At 39.0% G+C, this 19,715-nt stretch overlaps 2 protein-coding genes across 2 annotated transcripts in view; both read right to left on the reverse strand.

Moving 5' to 3' along the window:
* The window catches only part of LOC122561088 (free fatty acid receptor 4-like), a 9,866-nt gene extending 8,673 nt beyond the window's left edge, over positions 1-1,193 (reverse strand). The window contains exon 1 of the mRNA XM_043712467.1: positions 522-1,193. Within this exon, the coding sequence (XP_043568402.1) occupies positions 522-1,061 (540 nt within the window). The 5' untranslated portion in view covers positions 1,062-1,193. The remainder of the gene's footprint in view (positions 1-521) is intronic.
* Positions 1,194-13,369: 12,176 nt separating this feature from the next.
* Positions 13,370-19,715, reverse strand: part of cep55l (centrosomal protein 55 like) — a 29,992-nt gene continuing 23,646 nt past the window's right edge. Inside the window, exons 7-8 of the mRNA XM_043712470.1 lie at positions 17,422-17,547; positions 13,370-15,890 (exon numbers count right to left, since the gene is read on the reverse strand). Of these exons, the coding sequence (XP_043568405.1) occupies positions 15,702-15,890; positions 17,422-17,547 (315 nt within the window). The 3' untranslated portion in view covers positions 13,370-15,701. The remainder of the gene's footprint in view (positions 15,891-17,421; positions 17,548-19,715) is intronic.

The following is a 19,715-nucleotide window of genomic DNA, read 5'->3' on the forward strand; positions in this document are numbered from 1 at the left end:
TGGGGTGCGGGGAGTGAGGGAGTGAGTTCTGGGGCGGGGCGAGTGAGGGTGCGAGTTCTGGGGTGGGGGGAATGAGGGTGTGAGTTCTGGGGAGGGAAGGAGTGAGGCTTTGGGTTCTGGGGTGGGGTGAGTGAGGCTGTGGGTTCTGGGGTTGGGGGAGTGAAGGTGTGAGTTCTGGGGTGGGGGGAATGAGGTTGTGAGTTCTTTCAGCTATTTGGGATTTGGGAGTTAAACTATTTATGCATTTGGAGTATTTAGTGTCGAAAATCAACCCTGATCATTACACAGAGGCGTTATCAACATTCAACTTTTGCTTTAGGAAATAAAAGCTTTTCAAAGTGACCTGTCTGATCAAAGGGCTAATTAATCCATTTGCTACCCAGGCACAACCCTCATGCAACAAAGGTAAATGTTCCAGGGTTGATCCAGAAACATGCTGAAAACTAAATGGGAATGAATATGACAGAAATCCACTATTAAATTCTGCTTTGTATTTGTCGGATCCATTAGACTGGTCTTACCTGGTCTTTAAACTGAATGGTCATCACATGAAAATATATGCAGAGGGGCAGAGATGTGATGGCCGAAAACAGCCAAATCGTTAGTATAACTGCCGTCACCAACTTGCAATGCAGCGGAGCTTTCAATCGCAGATTGAGAATGGAGATTGATCGCTCAATGCTAATGGCAGCTACAGTGATGATGGCCACCTCACCACTTGTGGCCATGACATACAAAAGGGCGCGACACGTATAAGCTCCAAGAGTCCACGATCCAGTCCAGCGAACGACAATGATGATTGGAATGACAGCCACAAACGCAATGTCTGCCAGGAAGAGATTCAGCACCAGACACTGGAAATTGATGAGTCTCTTGCCCTTTACAATGAGCACCATCATGCAGGCATTGGTCAGCAAGGAGATCAGAAAAACCAACACTAGGGCAACTGTCTCGATGGTAGGTATAAGAATATGGTTAGAAGACCTGAATTCAGAAAAATAGGCGAAAAAGGTTCTGTTCTCCCCGTAGCCTCGGAGTGGTGTATAGAAGTTAGGTTCCATCTTTGACCTGCTAACCAGTACAATGCGCAGGGTTGTACCTGAAACAAAGTTGTCAAAGTTCTTCGGGTTGGGCCTGAATTACGTTCAGAAGAGCTGCTTGTTCAACACATCCTTCATCGGAATCTAAACATTTTCAACTGATAGCTACCGACACAGAACATTTATCAAAGGCCGTCCCTTCAGGGACTCATAAATGTTATCAGCTCCACCCCAATGTATTTTTTATTGGCTAGTGTTGAATGGGTCAGCTCTTACACTGTTGCTTTCATATTGACGCCCAAGGAGGAAGTAAAGCCTGAAATAATCACAAATTATGTTGACAACTGGGGAGTAATCCACTGATCATATTGATTAAAGATTATTATCCTTTCCCCTACTCTTACACATTTACTTGGAGATTCTCGTTAAAACATAGATAATTACTTAACTCCTACTGAACTTGTATTTATAGTCAAAACTTCTTTCAGAGTTAATAAAACCACAAACAAAATGTCACCACTTTAATATTTCAAACAGATTATGTGATATAAAATGCTGTACATTTTCTAGCATTTTTCATATTACATTTTCTAGCTACATATACAGATCTTTAGTTAATCTATCGAAGACATGGACCTGTCTTTTTGCTCTTGCTATTGTTCCTATTTAAGGGTGTTCAAAGGGCTAATAGTTGCTGTTGGGCTTTTGTGTGAACGGTATAAAAAGCTCTAGCAGGTATAAGTACCTTTAGTGGGATGTCACAACCCCAGATACAGATGTTCATTCTTTCCTTTGTTAGCATTCCCCAGGGATCATTCCCTCCAGGACGCCCTGGTCCACTCCTCCCCCACTCCCAACCCCTCCCCACAACCCCACAGCACCTCACCATGCAATCATAGAAGGTGTAACACCTCCTCCTTCCTCACTGTCCGAGGTCCCAGGTACAACTTCACAGTGAAGCAGCGATTTACTTGCACTTCACTCAATCCAGTCTGCTGTACTCTCTGCTTACAATGTGGTCGCCTCTACACCGGGGAAATGAAATGCTGACCACTTTGCAGAGAACCTACATTCTGTCTGTAAAAATCGCCCTGAGCTTCCAGTTGCTTGGCACTTAAGCACACCACTGAGCTCCCTGGCCAATGTTTCTGTCACAGGCCTGCTGCAGTGTTCCAGTGAACCTAAGCATAAGCTCAAAGAACAACATCTCATTTTCCACTTGGTGACCCTGCAGCCTCTAGGACTCATATAAGTTAAATAACCTTAGAGCCTGATTCCATTCCTCAATGTTTTTACCCTGCCCCACTCCTGTCATGATATGGGATCTTCCAGCAGTCACCCATTGTCATTCACTCTCAGGCCTATTATCACATTGCATGGGCTGCTTTCAGCACAGTCTGCTCCCTCTCTCCTATTCCCAGCTCTCATCATCACTTATTCAGCTTCTGCTTTATCCTGATCTACCATCAATATTCCCCGTGTGTACCTACTCCTTTCATTTTTCTCTCTGCTACGGCTCCATCTTCACCTGTCACTCACTTCTTCTCTTTCTCTTCCCCGCCACCAACTTGATCTTCAACAGAAATGTCACGTTTTCCTCACCGCTATCAGTTCTGATGAAGAGTCACCACACTCAAAACATTACGTCTGCTTTCTTCCCACAGACCTGCTGAGTTTCTCCAGCACTTTCTGTTTTTGTTTCAGATCTTGAGCATCCACAGTTCATTGTTTTATTTTTAGTAATAGGATCAGGGCTGCTGCCTCAAGGCTTTGATTTTACTATTAATGGTGACTGTCATGGACCCTGCATAAAACCATCGCTCAGGTACATAGGTACAGAGAAGATGGTACTTAAATTATTTCAAATCATGAAATGCTGTTGCATCAGTTGGCTTTATAAATATTCTACTTTTAACATCTTTGTCTATGCACTATTTCATCCTCATCGTAATGGGAAATCTAGCACGTCAATCTTAGAGATTTTTAACCAGCCTTAGGAGTAATTTGATTCATTTCCTTTCTACTTTATTTTATTGCCAGATTTTGCACACTATTCATATTTGATTTGTTGTTTTTATATATCCTTGGTAGCTATTGATTTCTCGTTTTATTAACATTCCCTATCTCCAAATGTCTTTTGAAATGATTTGAAAATCTTCTATTGGTTCTATGATCTGCAGTGATATATGAGCAAATAAAACAACTGATTTTTGTTTTGATGCCACCATGTGGATTTCGTTGAGCTAAATCAGTGAGATTAAGGCTAAATGTAAACCTAGTAATGGAGACCAGTCCTTTGTCTTCCTCATATTAGTTGGAACCATTGAATAATATCCCAAAATGTTGCTAATCTCCAAATCCCATGTTTCCCTCTGCCAAGAGACAATGAAATGTATGTAACTCTCTTGATATACAGATGCTCAGGGGCCTCTCCCTTTGCAACAGACAGCAAGCTGAGAGATGCCAACAATGTTGTTGACTCCAGATGGAGTCCTTCAACATGGTCTCCCCAACAGCCATTACAATACTGTCCGTACCTTGCTCTGAACTCAGAGTCTGAAAGGGTTAATATTGAAGTGCTTTAAGTGGGATCCAGGACAGAGAGGTAGATCAGGGCACATTAACCAGCTGCACAGGGCTCCAAGGTACCTGCTGCGCTGGGGTTTGGGGTGGGACAGAGGAACACCACCTGGGCCCATGAATTCTGATCCAGCCCCTGGCTTTAAGCGCTATCTTCTATGTGAACTTGTTGGGGAAACAGCTTAGGACCTTGAAGGACCTCCTCATCGCCTCTGTAACAATGTCCAAGGAAGGTTTTTCAAAAGGTTATTTGGTATTTTCGGATCTGATAGGTTTATCATTTTGACCACAAGAGGGCTTCCAGGCTGGCCTTTTTTTTGATGTAATCATGAGCTGGCAGAGAATGTTCTGTCAAAGGTGGTGGGAAATACAGTAAGTTGTGAAAGATGTATTAACACAGTGAACCACAACCAACAAACAGGAGGATTATTCATTTTTAAAGCATGGCAACAATAAGTAGCACATTACTGGGGCTGCCTTTTGAATGGACTTTGATCAGATTTCTTCTGTTTAATCTCAACACAGCAAAACTCAACTGATCTGAAATAGTTACCAGGTAATATTTGTTATGTGGTTCATCTTATAACACACTTGCAATAGCTAGAACTGTATTTTTACAGCAGAGATGGTTAGAAACCTAATTTATGTTTTTGTTTTAGATTTGAAAGTTTTTGAGGCTCAATAATTGATTAGTTCCACTCTTTAATATCTCAGTAAGAATGTAGCATGTACTCAGGTTGATACCAAATTAGGAAAATGTTTATAAAACATTTGTTCCTGCAAAGAGTTAAATCAACCACAATGCAAACAATAAGAGCAAATTAGATCAACTCAAAAAAAAAACAAACGAAATATTGTGTAAGTCAACATCAGTGCAGCTTTAATTTACTGTTCCAGCTTTCAACCTGTGTGTCTTTGATTTTGGTTTATCTGTTCGCTGGCAGTGGACATAAGTCACTGTGGAAATTCTAACAAGTTGTGAAATTATTTGCTATCACATCATTTATAACTGATGTCTGTGGGAGGAACATTAGTTCTCACTGGTCTGGGTGGATAACATGCCAAACATGTATCCAGGTGTTTCTCAGAGGGCTTTGCTCATTCTGTCAAGGTCTTTGATGCTGTTCAAATGTCAATCTACCAGGCAGCTAGCTCCATAACGACAAACGGAAAGGTTTAGAATTCCTGAAAGCAACACACCATAAGTGCATGATTTTCATAGACTGTTTAGATATAGAATCCCTACAGTGTGGAAGCAAGCCCTTCAGCTCAACAAGTCCACACCGACCCTCCAAAGAGTAACCCACCCAGAACCATTCCCCTTCCCAGGCATCCTGTATTTACTCCTGACTAATGCAAAAGGGTAAAAACAATGACTGCAGATGCTGGAAACCAGAGTTTAGATTAGAGTGGTGCTGGAAAAGCACAGCAGTTCAGCCAGCATCCAAGAGCAGTAAAATCGATGTTTCGGGCAAAAGCCCTTCATCAGGTATTCCTGCTTTTACTGCTCCTTGGATGCTGCCTGAACTGCTGTGCTTTTCCAGCACCACTCTAATCTAAACCCTGACTAATGCACCTAACTTACATATCCCTGAACACTATGGGACAATTTAGATTCATGTAATCTATGCAGTTCAGGCAAATATAAATTATTTTTTCATCAACAGGATGTCTGGCTCAAAGGAAAAAAATAACATGATTACATTTAGGAAAATAGCAAAGCAGGACCCACCTAGAGTTTCAAATTCTCAATGTGCAATGCATTCTCCTTAACATATTCTACTTAACTCAAGATCAGGGCAATAGCTGGATGAACTTTAGCATTGTGGTGCCAAATATAGACAAGGACACACTTGGAGTTTACCCAGGTACAAGTTTGATGTTTAGCATGTCAGATCATTGATAACCTTTCTACTGCTTCTCAAGTCAGCACTGCCAAACTCATTGTTGTCTTACAGAGTTAACAGGAGATGATCAGGGTGAACCTCAGCTCCTATAAACAGGTCTGTCTTCAGGTATCACCACTGAATTGACATGGTGATGAAATATCATCAGGTAGAGCTTGGTCTGGGTGTCAAATTAGATGACCTGTCCCGTGGAATTAAGTCATTCTAGTCTCTTACTGCCAGGCATATTTAGGGTCAATCTGACACCATTAATTCCCTCTTATTGTTCCTCTCAGATAGATTTGTTAAAAGTATTTGATAAGTTTGTATAATGGGAGCAAACTGTTGCATAAAGATGTAGCTTAAACCTGTTGACATTATGTTTCTAATGGGTAACCACGATAGTAATCTGCCCTCCTCCAAAAGTGATTGGAATGATTCTCCCTTGCATGTGATTTTGATGGATTCACGTTTGTAATAAATAGACTAGCTGAGCAATGGCATCTTCATATCACCTCCCATATGTTCCGAATAAAGAATTAAAAGGGCTGCCCAGCTCACAGAAAACATTGCCAAACTTTTTATTACAGCCCATTGAAAAGGTCATCCACCAGCATAAACATCACGAGTGCAGACTGCCAATGATGATGCCCAGGCTAATCTGTTGCCTGCAACTTTATAGACTAAGGTTTATGGAGATCATAATGTCAATGTCAATATAATTAGGGATGAAGAGGGTGGAGAAACATATGCCTGTCCCAGAAACAACTAGACAGACAAAAGCTCTGACTCAAACTTTGAGAGGTTTACAAATATTTGCCATGTTTTGTTTGCCATTATATGTACCAAGAACTTAATGAAGCTAATGTATTTCCAAGGTCCCACAGTTCCCTCGCTTCTGCTGGGTTGTAATTTCAGCCATCCTTTATCCTGGGTTCATTTAACATAGTCAGAAGCATATAAATAGGGATTGTTGGAGGGGGATGCATGAGATCAGCCCATTTTGGATGCGACAGAGTGTGACATTACTATGATAGCCACTACTGTCCCCTGTGGTATCTGCCATGTGATATGTGGGTCAGAACCCCAAAATACTGTGGATAATTTTAATTTGTAATTTCAACATGCATTTTTTAAAAGATAGCCAATACAGACAAGAATTGCTGCAGTTGTAAATCGAATGGCTGTCTGGAGAGAATCCACAGAATTTAATATCTATAGAGGTAAGAGAAATTCAAACAACTGTGGCTTATATCCCAAAATGCAGACACATTCTGTGTTTTTTCCCCTGGAAGAATACACAGGGCAATGGGATGACAAAAAAAGTTGCAGTTGTACTGGAGTGTAACAGTGGGCCTGGACATTCTCATGTGCACCAAACCTAGGTTTAAGCACTGGCATTCTCTGATGGTCACAGTCAAATAGCTATCTCCTAGGTTATCCTTGTGCTGCAGGTAAAGGCCACCCATCACTCTGAGTACAGGTTATAAAAGACAAAGGAAGTTCAAACAGGCTACAAAAGCAAGATTCTCAAAAATTGATGTTTCAAATATCAACATCTATGCAACCAGTAACTTCTACTGCAACAACTGCAATGTTAATCTCTCTGCTCTTCATGAACAGATTAGATGCTAATCTTAGAATTATTTTTTGACTTGCATCTTTTTAGATTCACCTCTTATTTTGAATGCGTGAATGTGTGTTGTTAGTATTTCTACTCACATATAGTGTTTAAGAAAACTCACTATTTATAAATTTAAGAAAGTCTTGTTAAGTTGAGAGTTAGTTCATACCCCTTCAGCCAGGAGCTGATCAGTTCGGGAGATCCCATCTGGAATCTGATCAGAACAAGTGGTTTGAGGCAGTTTGCTGCCACTGATTAACAAGATAGTTTATTGCATAGTAACATTAAGTACAACTATGTTACTAGTCACGCATAATCACTAGGAGATTGGGGAGCTCTCTCAATCAGTCTACTCCCTGCAAAGCCTAGTATAGAATTCACTGTCTCCACCACAGACATCGACAGATTGGGTAGAGCCCAACGTAACAGGAATATTAATTCCTTTAGAAACATTATCCATAAAACCTAGGGCTGTGCCTTATGTGGGGAGGGGAGGATATTTGTTGCAGTGCATTGTCAGAGTATGAGGGAGCCTGTAGTAGATGCTTGAGATAAATAAACTTGCAGCAGTATGATGGAACGGAACTGACTGGTATGTTTCAAAGAGAGTTTTCTTGGCTCACATTACCTGTTAATGTGCTGGAATTATATTATCATTTCTCACGCATTATAAACATTCACATTTTCCACGCTAATCCAATATAGAGCTCTCATTAAACATTGTAATAACAGTTGGCAAAATGTCTCCCAGCAATAGTTTAATAAATTATATCAGTGTCCATAAAAATATGATTCATTACATATAATAGGTAGCTGATGCACATAATACATATAACAGATGTTACCACTGCATGGAAATGTAGCTGGCACAAAATTAAATAAAGATGGGCACAAATAAAGATTAATACCGTTGTACTCTCAACAGAGATAAATTCTTTGCTTCTTTTCATTGGTTTCTGGTTTTGCTTTGTTTTTAAAGCTGAATTTGTACCCATGATTAGGAAGCTTACTGTTGGAGGTCAGTCATCTCAGCTCCAAGACATCACTGCAGGAGTTCCTCAAGGTAATGTCCTGGGCCCAACCATCTTCAGCTGCTTCATCAAGAACTTTCCAACGAGAATCAAGGCGTCACTTGGTTAGTGGTGAGAAGGGCACTACCCAAGATCCTTAATCCTCCTTCTCTCTGCCACCACACACTGCCCTTGAACCAGCTGCAGAGGGGAAGACACATATCTCCTTCTGGAATGTTCCTTTCCAAACAAGGTCTGGAGAGAGATGCAATAGATTTTGTGGAGGTTTGTCCTGAGCAGTTCCATGATGCAGAACACCGGCATGGTGCTACTGGTATGGGTGGCTGAGTGTTAGCGCAGTTGCCTCACTGCATCAGGGACCCACATTTGAATCCAGCCTCAGGCGACTGCCTGTGTGGAGTTTGCACATTCTCCTTGTGTCTGCATGGGTTTCCTCTGGGTGCTCCAATTTCCTCCCACAGTCCAAAGATGTGTAGTTAGGTGGTTTGGCCAAGGTAAATTGCACATAGTGTCCAGGGATGTGCAGGCTAGATGGACTAGCCATGGGAAATACAGGGATAGGGTAAGGGTCTGGCATTGGCTGTTCTCTGGTTTGATCCGAAACACGCTGTTCAAAGAAACTGTCTCCAAAACATTCAATGAACTCCTCATCGAAGCTATCTTTTCCAATCTTACCTGGATTAAAATCCCCCATCATTATTGCTGTACCTTTCTGACAAGCTCCAATTATTTCTTATTTTATACTCCATCCTACATTTGGTTACCATTAGGAAACCTGTACACCCCTTCCACAAATTATCTTTTGCCTTTATCATTTCTCATCTTCACTCACGCCACTTCACATCCTGATTTTCCAAACTTTAGGTCAAGCCTTTTTATTGTGCTTTATCATTAATTAACAAAGCCCTTCCTCAACCCTTTTTGAGCTTCCTGTCTTTCCTAAATGTCATGTACCTTCAATATTCTGATCTCAATCCATGTTACCTGCAGCCATGTTTCTGTAATGGATATCAAATCAATATTTATTTTGCTTTGTTTTATCTGTTCATTTGGTTTGAATTGAAAAATGCAGACATTCAGACACAGAACCTTCGGTTTGTCCTTTTATTATTTATTTTTATTAGATTCCCTACAGTGGGAAACAGGCCCTTCGGTCCAACCAGTCCACACTGACACTCTGGAGAGTAACCCAACCAGTCCTATTTCCCTCTGACTAATGCACCTAACACTATGGGCAATTTAGCATGGCCAATTTACCTGCCCTACACATCCTTGAACTACTTCTGTAATCTCAAGCTCTATCTGCTATTTGATCTTAGATCAATACTTTTTTATCCCTTTCTGACTCGATCTGTTTATCATTTCCAGTATCAAAACACTACTCAATTGCCTTGACTTTACTCTTTGATTTACCATGGAAGTGGAAGGTCTCCACTAGCTCAGTAACACTGGAAATGGCTGGCTAATTAGTTGCCTGTGGTCTCTCAGGCTGTGCTGACCCATTATCCTGTTTTCCTCTCATCAATACTCTTGGATCAGATCAGGATCCTTACCCACATCTTTATCTGTATTTCCTCCTCATTAACACATTCCTCCTTTGGTGATTCAAATTTGAATAGCAAAGCACATGAAAATGGTGAACTGCACCACGTGGCAGGATCTTCAGGAGTTCTGTGGTGTGTTTCACAATGGCCCTGGTCAAAATGTAGATAGTGTTGTAACTTTTTTGCAAAAATCCAAGGACTTATTAGAGGGGACATTAGCCAGGTTTGGAGAGGATAGCCTTGTTAACAAGCAATCATCCTGGTATCCCCCTGAAAAGAGGGCAGTATTTGTGAATGCTCCAAAAGCACAATTTATGGCAGCTACCTGGATATCCGAAATTGTGGTTTGATGATCAGTTTAACATGAAGCGATCGAAATCCTTCTCACTTCACAAATTTTTGGTTTGTGATGGGGTATTCTTAAAGCTATGTGGCATGGTCAACAGCACCCTGTATCTGTGGGGAGGCAGTAATGTCTGAGAATTCTCATGCCCTAACTGTTTGACTGGATAGGAGTCAGAGGGTGGTGGTGAAGGGTTGTTTTGTTTGGACTGGAGGCCTGTGACCAGTGTGCTGCAAGGATTGGTGGTGGGTCCACTGCTTTTTGTCAATTACATAAATGATTTGGATGTGATTCTAGGAGATATGGTTAGCAATTTTACAGATGTCACCAGAATTGATGGTGCAGTGGACAGTAAAGGTTACCTCAGAGTACAACTGGACCTTGACCAGATGGGCCAGCAGGCTGAGGAGTGGCAGATGAAGTTTGATTTAGATAAACGTGAGGCGTTGCATTTTGGAAAGGAAAGTCAGGGCAGGACTGATACACTAAATGGTAGGGCCCTAGGGGGTGTTGCCGAACAAAGAGGACGAGGGTGCAGGTTCATAGTTTCTTGAAAGTGGAGTCACAGGGAGACAAAGAAGTGAAGGTGTTTGGCACACTGGCCTTTATTGGTCAGTGCATTAAGTGCAGGGGTTGGGAGGTCATGTGCAGCTGTATAGGATATTTGTTAGGTCACATTTGGAATTCTGTTCTGCTCTCCTTTATATAGGAGAGATGTTGTTAAATTTGAAAGGGTGCAAAAAACATTTACAAGAATGTTGCCAGAGTTGGAGGGTTTGAGCTAGAGGCTGGATACGCTGGGGTTAGTTTCCCTGGAACTTTGGAGGTTTATAAAATCATGAGGGGTATGGATAGAGTGAATAACAAAGACTCTTATCCCAGGGTAGGGGACTCCAAAATTAGAGGCCACAGCTTTAAGGTGAGAGGAAAAAGATATAAAAGGGAAGTGAAGAGCAACTGTTTCAAGCAGGTGATGGTGTGCGTATGGAAGAGCTACCAGAGGCTGGTACAATTACAACATTTAAAAGGCATCTGAATAGGAAAGGTTTAGAGAGATGTGGGCCACATGCTGGAAAATGGGACTAACTTAATTTGGGATGTCTGGTTGGCATGGACAGATTGAACCAAAAGGTCTGTTTCCGTGCTGTACAACTCAATGACTCTAAGGTGGCATTCAGCAGTAAAGAAATGAGGAAGTAGACTTTGATCAGTTAACCTGGATGTACATACTGACAATTAGGAGATGTTGCAAAGTCTCCAGTTGCTCCATCAAATGAGTAGCAGGTAAATAATTAAAGGACATCGGTTGCGAGAGCATCTGAGATGGGATTGATACCTAGTCTTTGTTGGTGCAAATTCTTATCCAGCAGCTGGCATAGTGTGATGTGATGGCTCTTATAGTTTTCTTTTATATAGAGTTATTTGGTTTAGTTTTTGATTATGCAATTAAGTAACTCAAACGAACAATAAAATCAAGAAAATGTTTGCATTGTATGAGATTGGCTTATGTTTCTAAGATAATCGCTTAAACAGTAAATTCATAGAGAAACTTTAGTATGCCATTTTTCATTTAAGATAATCAAACAAAACTCTGTTTTACAGCTTCAGTCAGGAATCAGTGTGATATATGTTCCTCAAGTTGCTTTGTTGACATCAAACGTTACAGATTCTGGCTTCAGAAGTAGCTAGAAAATATCACTTAACGGTGTCACTTTCATATAAAAAAAATCAATACTTCATCATAGACCACAATATGAAACTTCAGAATTGGTCAATTCATTTTTGTTTTCACTGGACTTTATCTGTGTAGATTGCCCATTGAAATTCACATTTGATGCCACCTGTTTCCTGTATAACATAATTCATATCAATGCTCGGCTTCATCTTTAAGGCGGCTAGAATAAAAATCTACTATGCACCTTTTATGTGACTTGGTGCTCTTCCAAAAAGCAGAATCTAACTAGTATTTTTAAACTACAAACTTTTTAAATATAAACCAGCTTTAATAGTTACTTGATTTTTAAAATATCTTAATTAAAATTTAAGATAAATTACTGATACAGCAAGTCCTCCTACTTCAGGACATTTACACATCTTTGTCAGTTTCCGACAGCAACAAGCTTTCTACTCCTTCTAGTGTGATAGTGTACCATCCCTAAGCCAATATCTTCCTGCATGTGCTAAAGCAATAGTTGAATACTAAGGAATGCCCCGCTGTCCATGTCTATTAATACACCAGTCAGCCAAAGGGTGATGCGTTATCTTTCTTGATGACAAATGATGCAATGTTGTGGCCCAGTTTTGCAGATGGAGGGTTCAATGACCATTGTCATTGACCACAAAGGCACTTGCTGCAGTTGGAGTGGGTCAGCATAAAGGAAATTGGCCAGCATAGCCTCAGAATAACCAGTATTTGACACTGAATAAATATAACAGATAACTACTTAGTTCTTAGTGTCAAGTGTTGAAGCATCAAGTTTCTTGATTGGCAAGAATGAGGAAGGGAAAATTAATGGGGCTAGTTGTTGTCTTAGATTTAACTCATCATCTTGTCGCCCGATGGCAAAATTTGGATCAAAACTGGTTCATGCTAGCAAGGAGAACTTACCTCAATGTCATCATTGCAGTAAATCTGATTATTAGATTCTTGCTTTATTGAGTCACCATATTGCCCATTATTCTTGCCACCTGAGAAAAAAAAAATCACTTTTGGCCTACATCAACAGCATCTCTCGTTAGTAACTCAGGGATCAATGTGTAGAATAATTTGTAAGCTCAAAGCTTTATATAATAGTGATTGTTTAAAATATTTCTTTATGATCTGAAAATGGAAAAAAAATAATATTTAGTTCTGAGTTACTCAGTAGGGAATGTTCTGTTCACACATGTACTAATGGACAATGAAGTAGTGAGGTTACTTGCCATATTTCTAGCTGCAATGTTAATGGAGTAACGTACAGAATCATAATTGTAAAACATCTTGCCTATCCAACAAAGTTATTATTTTTCCCACCTTTGAAGGTAAATTTCAGGGTAGCAAAATGAGCAGCTTGCAGTCATCATGTTATGCTTGTAATGCTGCTAAAAGTCCAAATTAAAATGAATCTTCCAGCTACATCCAGCAAACCTACATCCAATCCAAACTACAAACAGTAAAATTGGAATCCTTTAATAATAATTAGTTATTTCTGGATAAATTTTAAATGATTCCAGAAACAGCAGATTCATAGGTCAGTTTTTTTAGACTGCTTAGAAATGGAGAACATTTTCAAAATTTACATTATATTGATATGAGGAAATAAAATGAGACAGAAATGCTTAATGAATTACCTGGCATTTATTAAAAGTTATATATAAATGTTTGATTTTACAAATAAATGGATTCCCATAAGCAAAGTAGACCATTTGCCTAGATTTTCCAACAAAGTACACATTTATAGAAAGGGACAAGTGTTAAAAAGTGGGAACCAAACCTTTATACAAAGTTGTTTTGACTTGATCGAAAATAATTTAAATGTTGTAAAGATATTGTGTTACAAGGACGTTACTGGTTTATGGGATCAAACTTCAGTGTTAAAATATCCATAGCTGCTCTTGAGGGGGTGGGGGTTGCGAGAAGTATCTGAAAACTTGATTTGTAAAAGAAATGAAGTGAGGCAATATAAAGCAAGGCAATATAAAGCAAGGCAATATAAAGCAATAGAAATCACAATTCACACATGTAATGCCTCCTCATATTATCAAACCAAGCTGCTCGGCTTAGGTTTCTCTTCATCGAGATTGCCGTGATCTGGGATTTCCCTATAATACAGTGCAGGGAAGAAACTGGAAAAAGTTTTCAGACTTTCGGTGACTAGCTCAAGACATCTTTAAGTTTAAGAACAGATCCTCTGAGCTACTTTGGATCACAATGAAAGCTATCCTTCAAAGGTATGAACCTTTCAAAATATACATATAATGGGATAAACATTCCATAGAATGGGAGGAAACTATTGTAGTTGCTGCTCTGGCCCTGCAATACACAGCATTAGATACAAGCTAAATTTTAAATCAATCTACATATCGCTGGTTTCAGGCTTAATGCACAGTGCAAACAAGGAACAAATTCAAATTTGTGGAATCTATAGAACAGTTGGAGTGTCACTGAGTCAAAAGACAGTCAGGTGAAGAATGAGTATGAAAAGAGTAGCTCGCATCATTCCCTTTCAAGGATTGGCCAGTGAGCATTTTTTCCTCCAAAATATTGTATCCTTGCATCTTAAACAAAAAACACTTAAACACCTTAAAATCCAAAAGATAAAATATTTAAATAATTTGTTTTGAAATAATTAAAATACTTTCAAGATAGTAGTTATTTCATAGGTTTCATCTCAATATCTTGCTGTAACTTGAAGAAAGCTGCAGTAACTTACCATCAGTGCTACCTGAATTAAAACCTTGTATTCCAAATGGATTATGCAAGGGGTTTACAGTGCTGAACCTACTACTAACTGAAACCAAAAACTGAAACTTCTGCAATATTAGTTTCATCCAGACTTCAGCTGATGATTAGTGCATTGAAGATTCTATATGTACTCCAAACATATGACCTTTATAAAGGTGATTATCTACTCTAAGTGGATGGGAAAGTTTAACATTTGTTTTCTTTATTTAATAAAACTTGATAGCATTGTGACTTCAAAATACCATTAACTGACTAGAACAGCAGGCAGCCATATGAACTGAATACACCAGGTCTGTGAACTAGCTGCAAAGCAACAATTGGCAGATTTTGCACCGCCTCAGACACGGTTAGGAACTTTAATATTGGGAATCATGGAAGTACATCAACAAACTTGAAGGAATGGGATGTAACTAAAAGTTAAAACAGGTTTATGAAGGGAGAGTAGGTACTGTACTGCAGCTTCAGGTTACAATAAACAACTAAAATCAGCAAAATCCATTCAATCACATTATATTCCCAAATGGGAAAACATGTACAGCAGATTAAGTAATAGATGCAAATCAAATTTACCAAATAAAAGTAAGAAAAAATACTTTTCTGTGCAAATCAAATAGCAAGGGCTGAGGGCAGTGGAAGGAATCCAAATATTACTACACTGTTGAAGAATATATTAAAGGAGTGGCAGCAAAGCTCTGCAGTGCGAATCATTCAATAAAGCCCCAATTATACTTCACTATCAGTTTGCTTTATCTACAAACTAACTGAATATGGTTAAGACAATACTGACCTGCAGGATGGAAGTCTTAACCAACAACATGCATAGACCACCCAAACAAGGCCAAAAGTAATGACACAAGAGAGTGTTTTAGATAGAGGCATCAAATTCCATAGTTTTAAATGCTCTGATTTTACAGGTAGAATAAGCTTTCCCACTTGATTAATAGTGAGTATTTCAAGACAACTGTAGATCAAACCCTGTAAAAGTTCCGAGGTGGTAAATGCTGCTTCAAGAAATTGCAAAAATTAAGTTGCTCCTTCCCAAATGTACTTGAACTAGAAAATCAGTCAAGTTGCTCAATTTTAAGTTATTCAGCTTTCTGAATTATATTCTTCAGTATTAAATTCATTTAATGTCCGAATGTTTATTTGCAAACAGTAGCTTTTTGATTACAACTTTGAGTGAAATGAAAATAAAAGTCAGCCTGAATTCTAGTAATTACAATAGTCAACATGGTCCAAAAGATCACGGTGTTGACTTGTGGGATACTGAGCTTTGCACTTGGGGCATTCCAAAAAACTCTCATCAAGAAGATTGCTGGACTTTGGCAAAGGCAATTTGTCTTCATCATCACCATTCCTGTACAACACTGGATCCGAGAGGCGGATATCTTGTACTTGCTGAAACAAAAAGTAGTTTATTTTAATGAATTGCTCAAACTTGTTCAAAGAGAACTCCAACAATTTAAAGAAGCCAAGTGTCCAGCAGGTTTACAGCTAGTCTCATATTAAAAGGAACATCAATCTCGATTACATGAATTGAAAAGTCAGCTGGGGAGAAATTCAACTGAGTTTCCCCACGTGGGGAGGGCAATAAGCTGACATAGTTGCCAGAAGAGAACTATAAACTAGACTGTTGCAGTTACAGTACCAGTACAGATAGTCAATTATTGACTGTGTTGTTATTAGCAACATAAAGGCCAGTGTGCAGGAAGAGTTCGGGTTAAATTGCGCATTTATACATGAAGGAGGAAACCTTGTACACAAAATCTAAATTCTGTCTTAATTTTAGCTGCTAAATAAATTCCACAAATAGCTCAAATAAAAGCAAACTACTGCAGAAGCTGGAGATCTGAAATGATAAAGTGGAGAAACTCAGTAGCTCTGGCAGCATATGTGGAGATAGAAACAGTTAATGGGCAGTCTGTTGATTCTTCTTTGACACTGCGATAGCGTGATGATGTGGTCTTCTGAAGAAGTTGTTGGACTTAAAATGTTAACACTTTCTCGTGCTACAGACACTACTAGGCATGCTGAGTTTCTCCAGTACTTTATTTTTTATCTCACGTATGCCTGAGCTGATGCAAAATAATGTTACCCATGCAGCTTCTACAGATCCACAAAACCTCTTTGAAAGGGGCCATAGTCAAGACAGCATTCCCTATAAACACATTGCCATCTTTTTGGTGGAAAATTTATAGACTATATATAGTTTAAAATATCCACAAAATACACATCAGCTGCACGGTGAATTACATAAAAACTCCTGTGAGGATTAACAAATGACAGCAAATTGATTTTTTACCACCTTCACTATTAAGCTGCAAATTTTTATTAAAGTAGCATCAGCTAAAACCAAACAAAAATTATAGGAAAACTTTAATGGGCAAATGGTACTCAAAAATCATAGAATAATAGAATCCCTCCAATGTGGAAGCAAGTCATTTAGCCCATTGAATCCACTGAAGACCATCCCACCCAGACCCATCAACCCTTACACTATCCCTCTAATTATGCATTTCCCATGGATAATCTACCTAGCCTGCATATCCCTGGACACAGTGGACAATTTAGCACGGCTAATCCACCTAACCTGCATTTCGTTGAACTGTGGGGGGGAAACTTTAGCATCCAGAGGAAACCCACGCAGACATGGGAGAATGTGAAACTTCCACACACTTGATCCCTGCCTTACAGCACCAGGGACCCAAGCATAACGTTGAGGACAGACAAGTTGCAGCACATTGTGCTTTACCATCGTGACAAGTCAAAGCAGATGATTATCTGATGATTATCCAATTTAGGTTACAAAATGCAATCAGGCAAGTTTTCTAACATTCCTCTTACTACCTACCCTGCTGAGCACTACATTTGAGAAACAACTACACAATCATTCTACAGTATCCTATTCAAATGAATTTTCAATCCTTACTGTATTCTCCAGTCTGGTGATCTGTTCTCGTGCCTTATGCAGCTCTTTCAAGACTTTTTGTAATTGATGTTGCAGCTTTTGACGATCATGTTTCTCACTCTCAAAATCTAATGTAAGGTTTTGCATCTGTAAAGGATTCAAATATGGTTTATGAAAGAAAGCCAGTCACTTCAAAATGGAGTGCTAGGTCATGTACGCTAAAAAAGATATTTTAATCTATACAAGTTTGAAAAGAAAGCTTTTAAAAATGTTTAAAATTTGTGCACATATAGCATAAAAAGCAATATTTGAGTTTACTATCTTGGTGATCAAGTGAAGACATTAAGGCAATGAGGAATAGAATGCCACTCCTTCTACTGATCATTGTTGTGGCTTGTGTGATTGCAAAGTTGAGCTGTGGATCAACAACCAATTGCAAAAAACTGACTGCAAGTTCCATTCGTAAAAGAGTAAATGATAACAATGCAGGCTGCTGTGAATATTTTCTCCCACATCCAACATAAAAATCAACTGTCTGAAAAAATTTAAATGAATCCTATCTCAAAAAACCAAGTGATCCTAATTGAGTTAAGACCATAAAAGATGTAGGCCATTTGTCACAAGGTCCATTCTACCAGTCAAGGACATCATGGCTCATCAGATAACCCTCAACTCCACTTTCCTGTCTTTTCCTCACAGCCATTCAGTTGAAGCAATCAACTGATAAGCTTAATCATCAAGGAGGAGTCATCCATAGCAGCATGTCTTATCACCAACTTAGTGAAGTCAGCCAAATATCAGAAGTCTTGAAACAATTCACAAAAGAATTGAATCAACTAACTGTTCAATGGAATTCCTTCAAGCAAAAGTCCTTATGAATGCTTTCAAATAATTAAACAGGAGTCTCAGCTTTCTTCCACATTAGCTGCAGTTAGGTCAAAGCCATGCCTAATGTGTGTGACAGTGGGATAAAAATGGTAGTTTGTAGTGTATAACAAGTGGCATATGTATTGCACTGCTGCCAATGGGTAAGTGAGTAAGCTTAGGTTTTCTAGCACTTGGGTGCATTCAACAATAGCTGAATAAACAGCAATATGTTGGAAATCCAATGGTTTCTGAAGGAAGATGTATGGACCCAAGGCACAACTGAAACTGGATAGGTGTTGCCAACATTTTGACTTGTTTCAGATTTCATATTTTACTCCAATACTTTACCTTCTAAACAGGGTTAGCTTGACAGGTTTCTTTGTAATAATGTACAGTACCTCATACACAACTAAATAATAGCAGCCAATTTTCTGGCAGACAGCTGCACAAGCTATTTTGAATGAGTTATACTTATTAAAATAAATTATGCTTAACTTTGAATAATACAAAAGGTATCCAGAGATGCAACTGCTGCACCAACTGGATGAATTTCTTACTCACTCCTGACCTTCAACAGGAATCTGATTTTACTATGTTCCAAATACTTGAGATGGTTGCAAATATTTCAGTGTGATATTTTGCATTGATGTACGGGGCTTCATCACCATGAAGAATGGATGCTTTTGGAGCCCCTACTCCTGTTGGTTATTTAAGTGCCCACCACTGGGTGCGGCATAGCTTCTCTAAAGGATATTAAAGAACTGATTTTGAATTTAAAATTTAGAAGCTGTGAGATTTTAAACTCTCACCAAAGCATTAATCTGGTCACTTGATTATTTGTTCAGCAAAATTATCATTATTCTACTGTTTGTATGTGATGAGAAGTTACGAGTTTACTTCTAAATTGAGAGAAAAAAATGCTAAATTGTGAAAAACGGTCAAACTTTTATTTTAGCATCTGTCAGGTTTTAGGTAAAACATCATGAGTAGGTGACAAGAAGCCAATTTATTCTGGTTATATGCATGTTGTGTCAATTTGAATTCTAACAACCACCAATATTATTTCAGTTAAAATAATGGATCAGAACCTGAACTATTTATAGGTTTTAATTTTTAATTTTAAAACTTATTTTGCAAAAAAGGACAGACACAGGGAAAAGAACCGCATACATAAATTCCATGAATCTATCGCAAAGTCCTATGCAAAATGAGAATTCAAACAGAGTGACTCAACAAGAAGAGTTAATGAGGCAGTGGATTACCCTCCCCTTAGCAGAAAGTCACCTCTTGCAGACATGCCTGATTTACCCTCCAGGAATATCCAAAAGAAAAAGTCTTTATTGGTCAAAGCATTGAGTATAGGAGTTGGGAGGTCACATTGTGGCTGTACAGGACATTGGTTAGCCCACTTTTGGAATATTGTGTGCAATTCTGGTTTCCCTCCTATG

Source organism: Chiloscyllium plagiosum, chromosome 22 (genome assembly GCF_004010195.1).
Source record: "Chiloscyllium plagiosum isolate BGI_BamShark_2017 chromosome 22, ASM401019v2, whole genome shotgun sequence".
NCBI lineage: Eukaryota > Metazoa > Chordata > Chondrichthyes > Orectolobiformes > Hemiscylliidae > Chiloscyllium > Chiloscyllium plagiosum.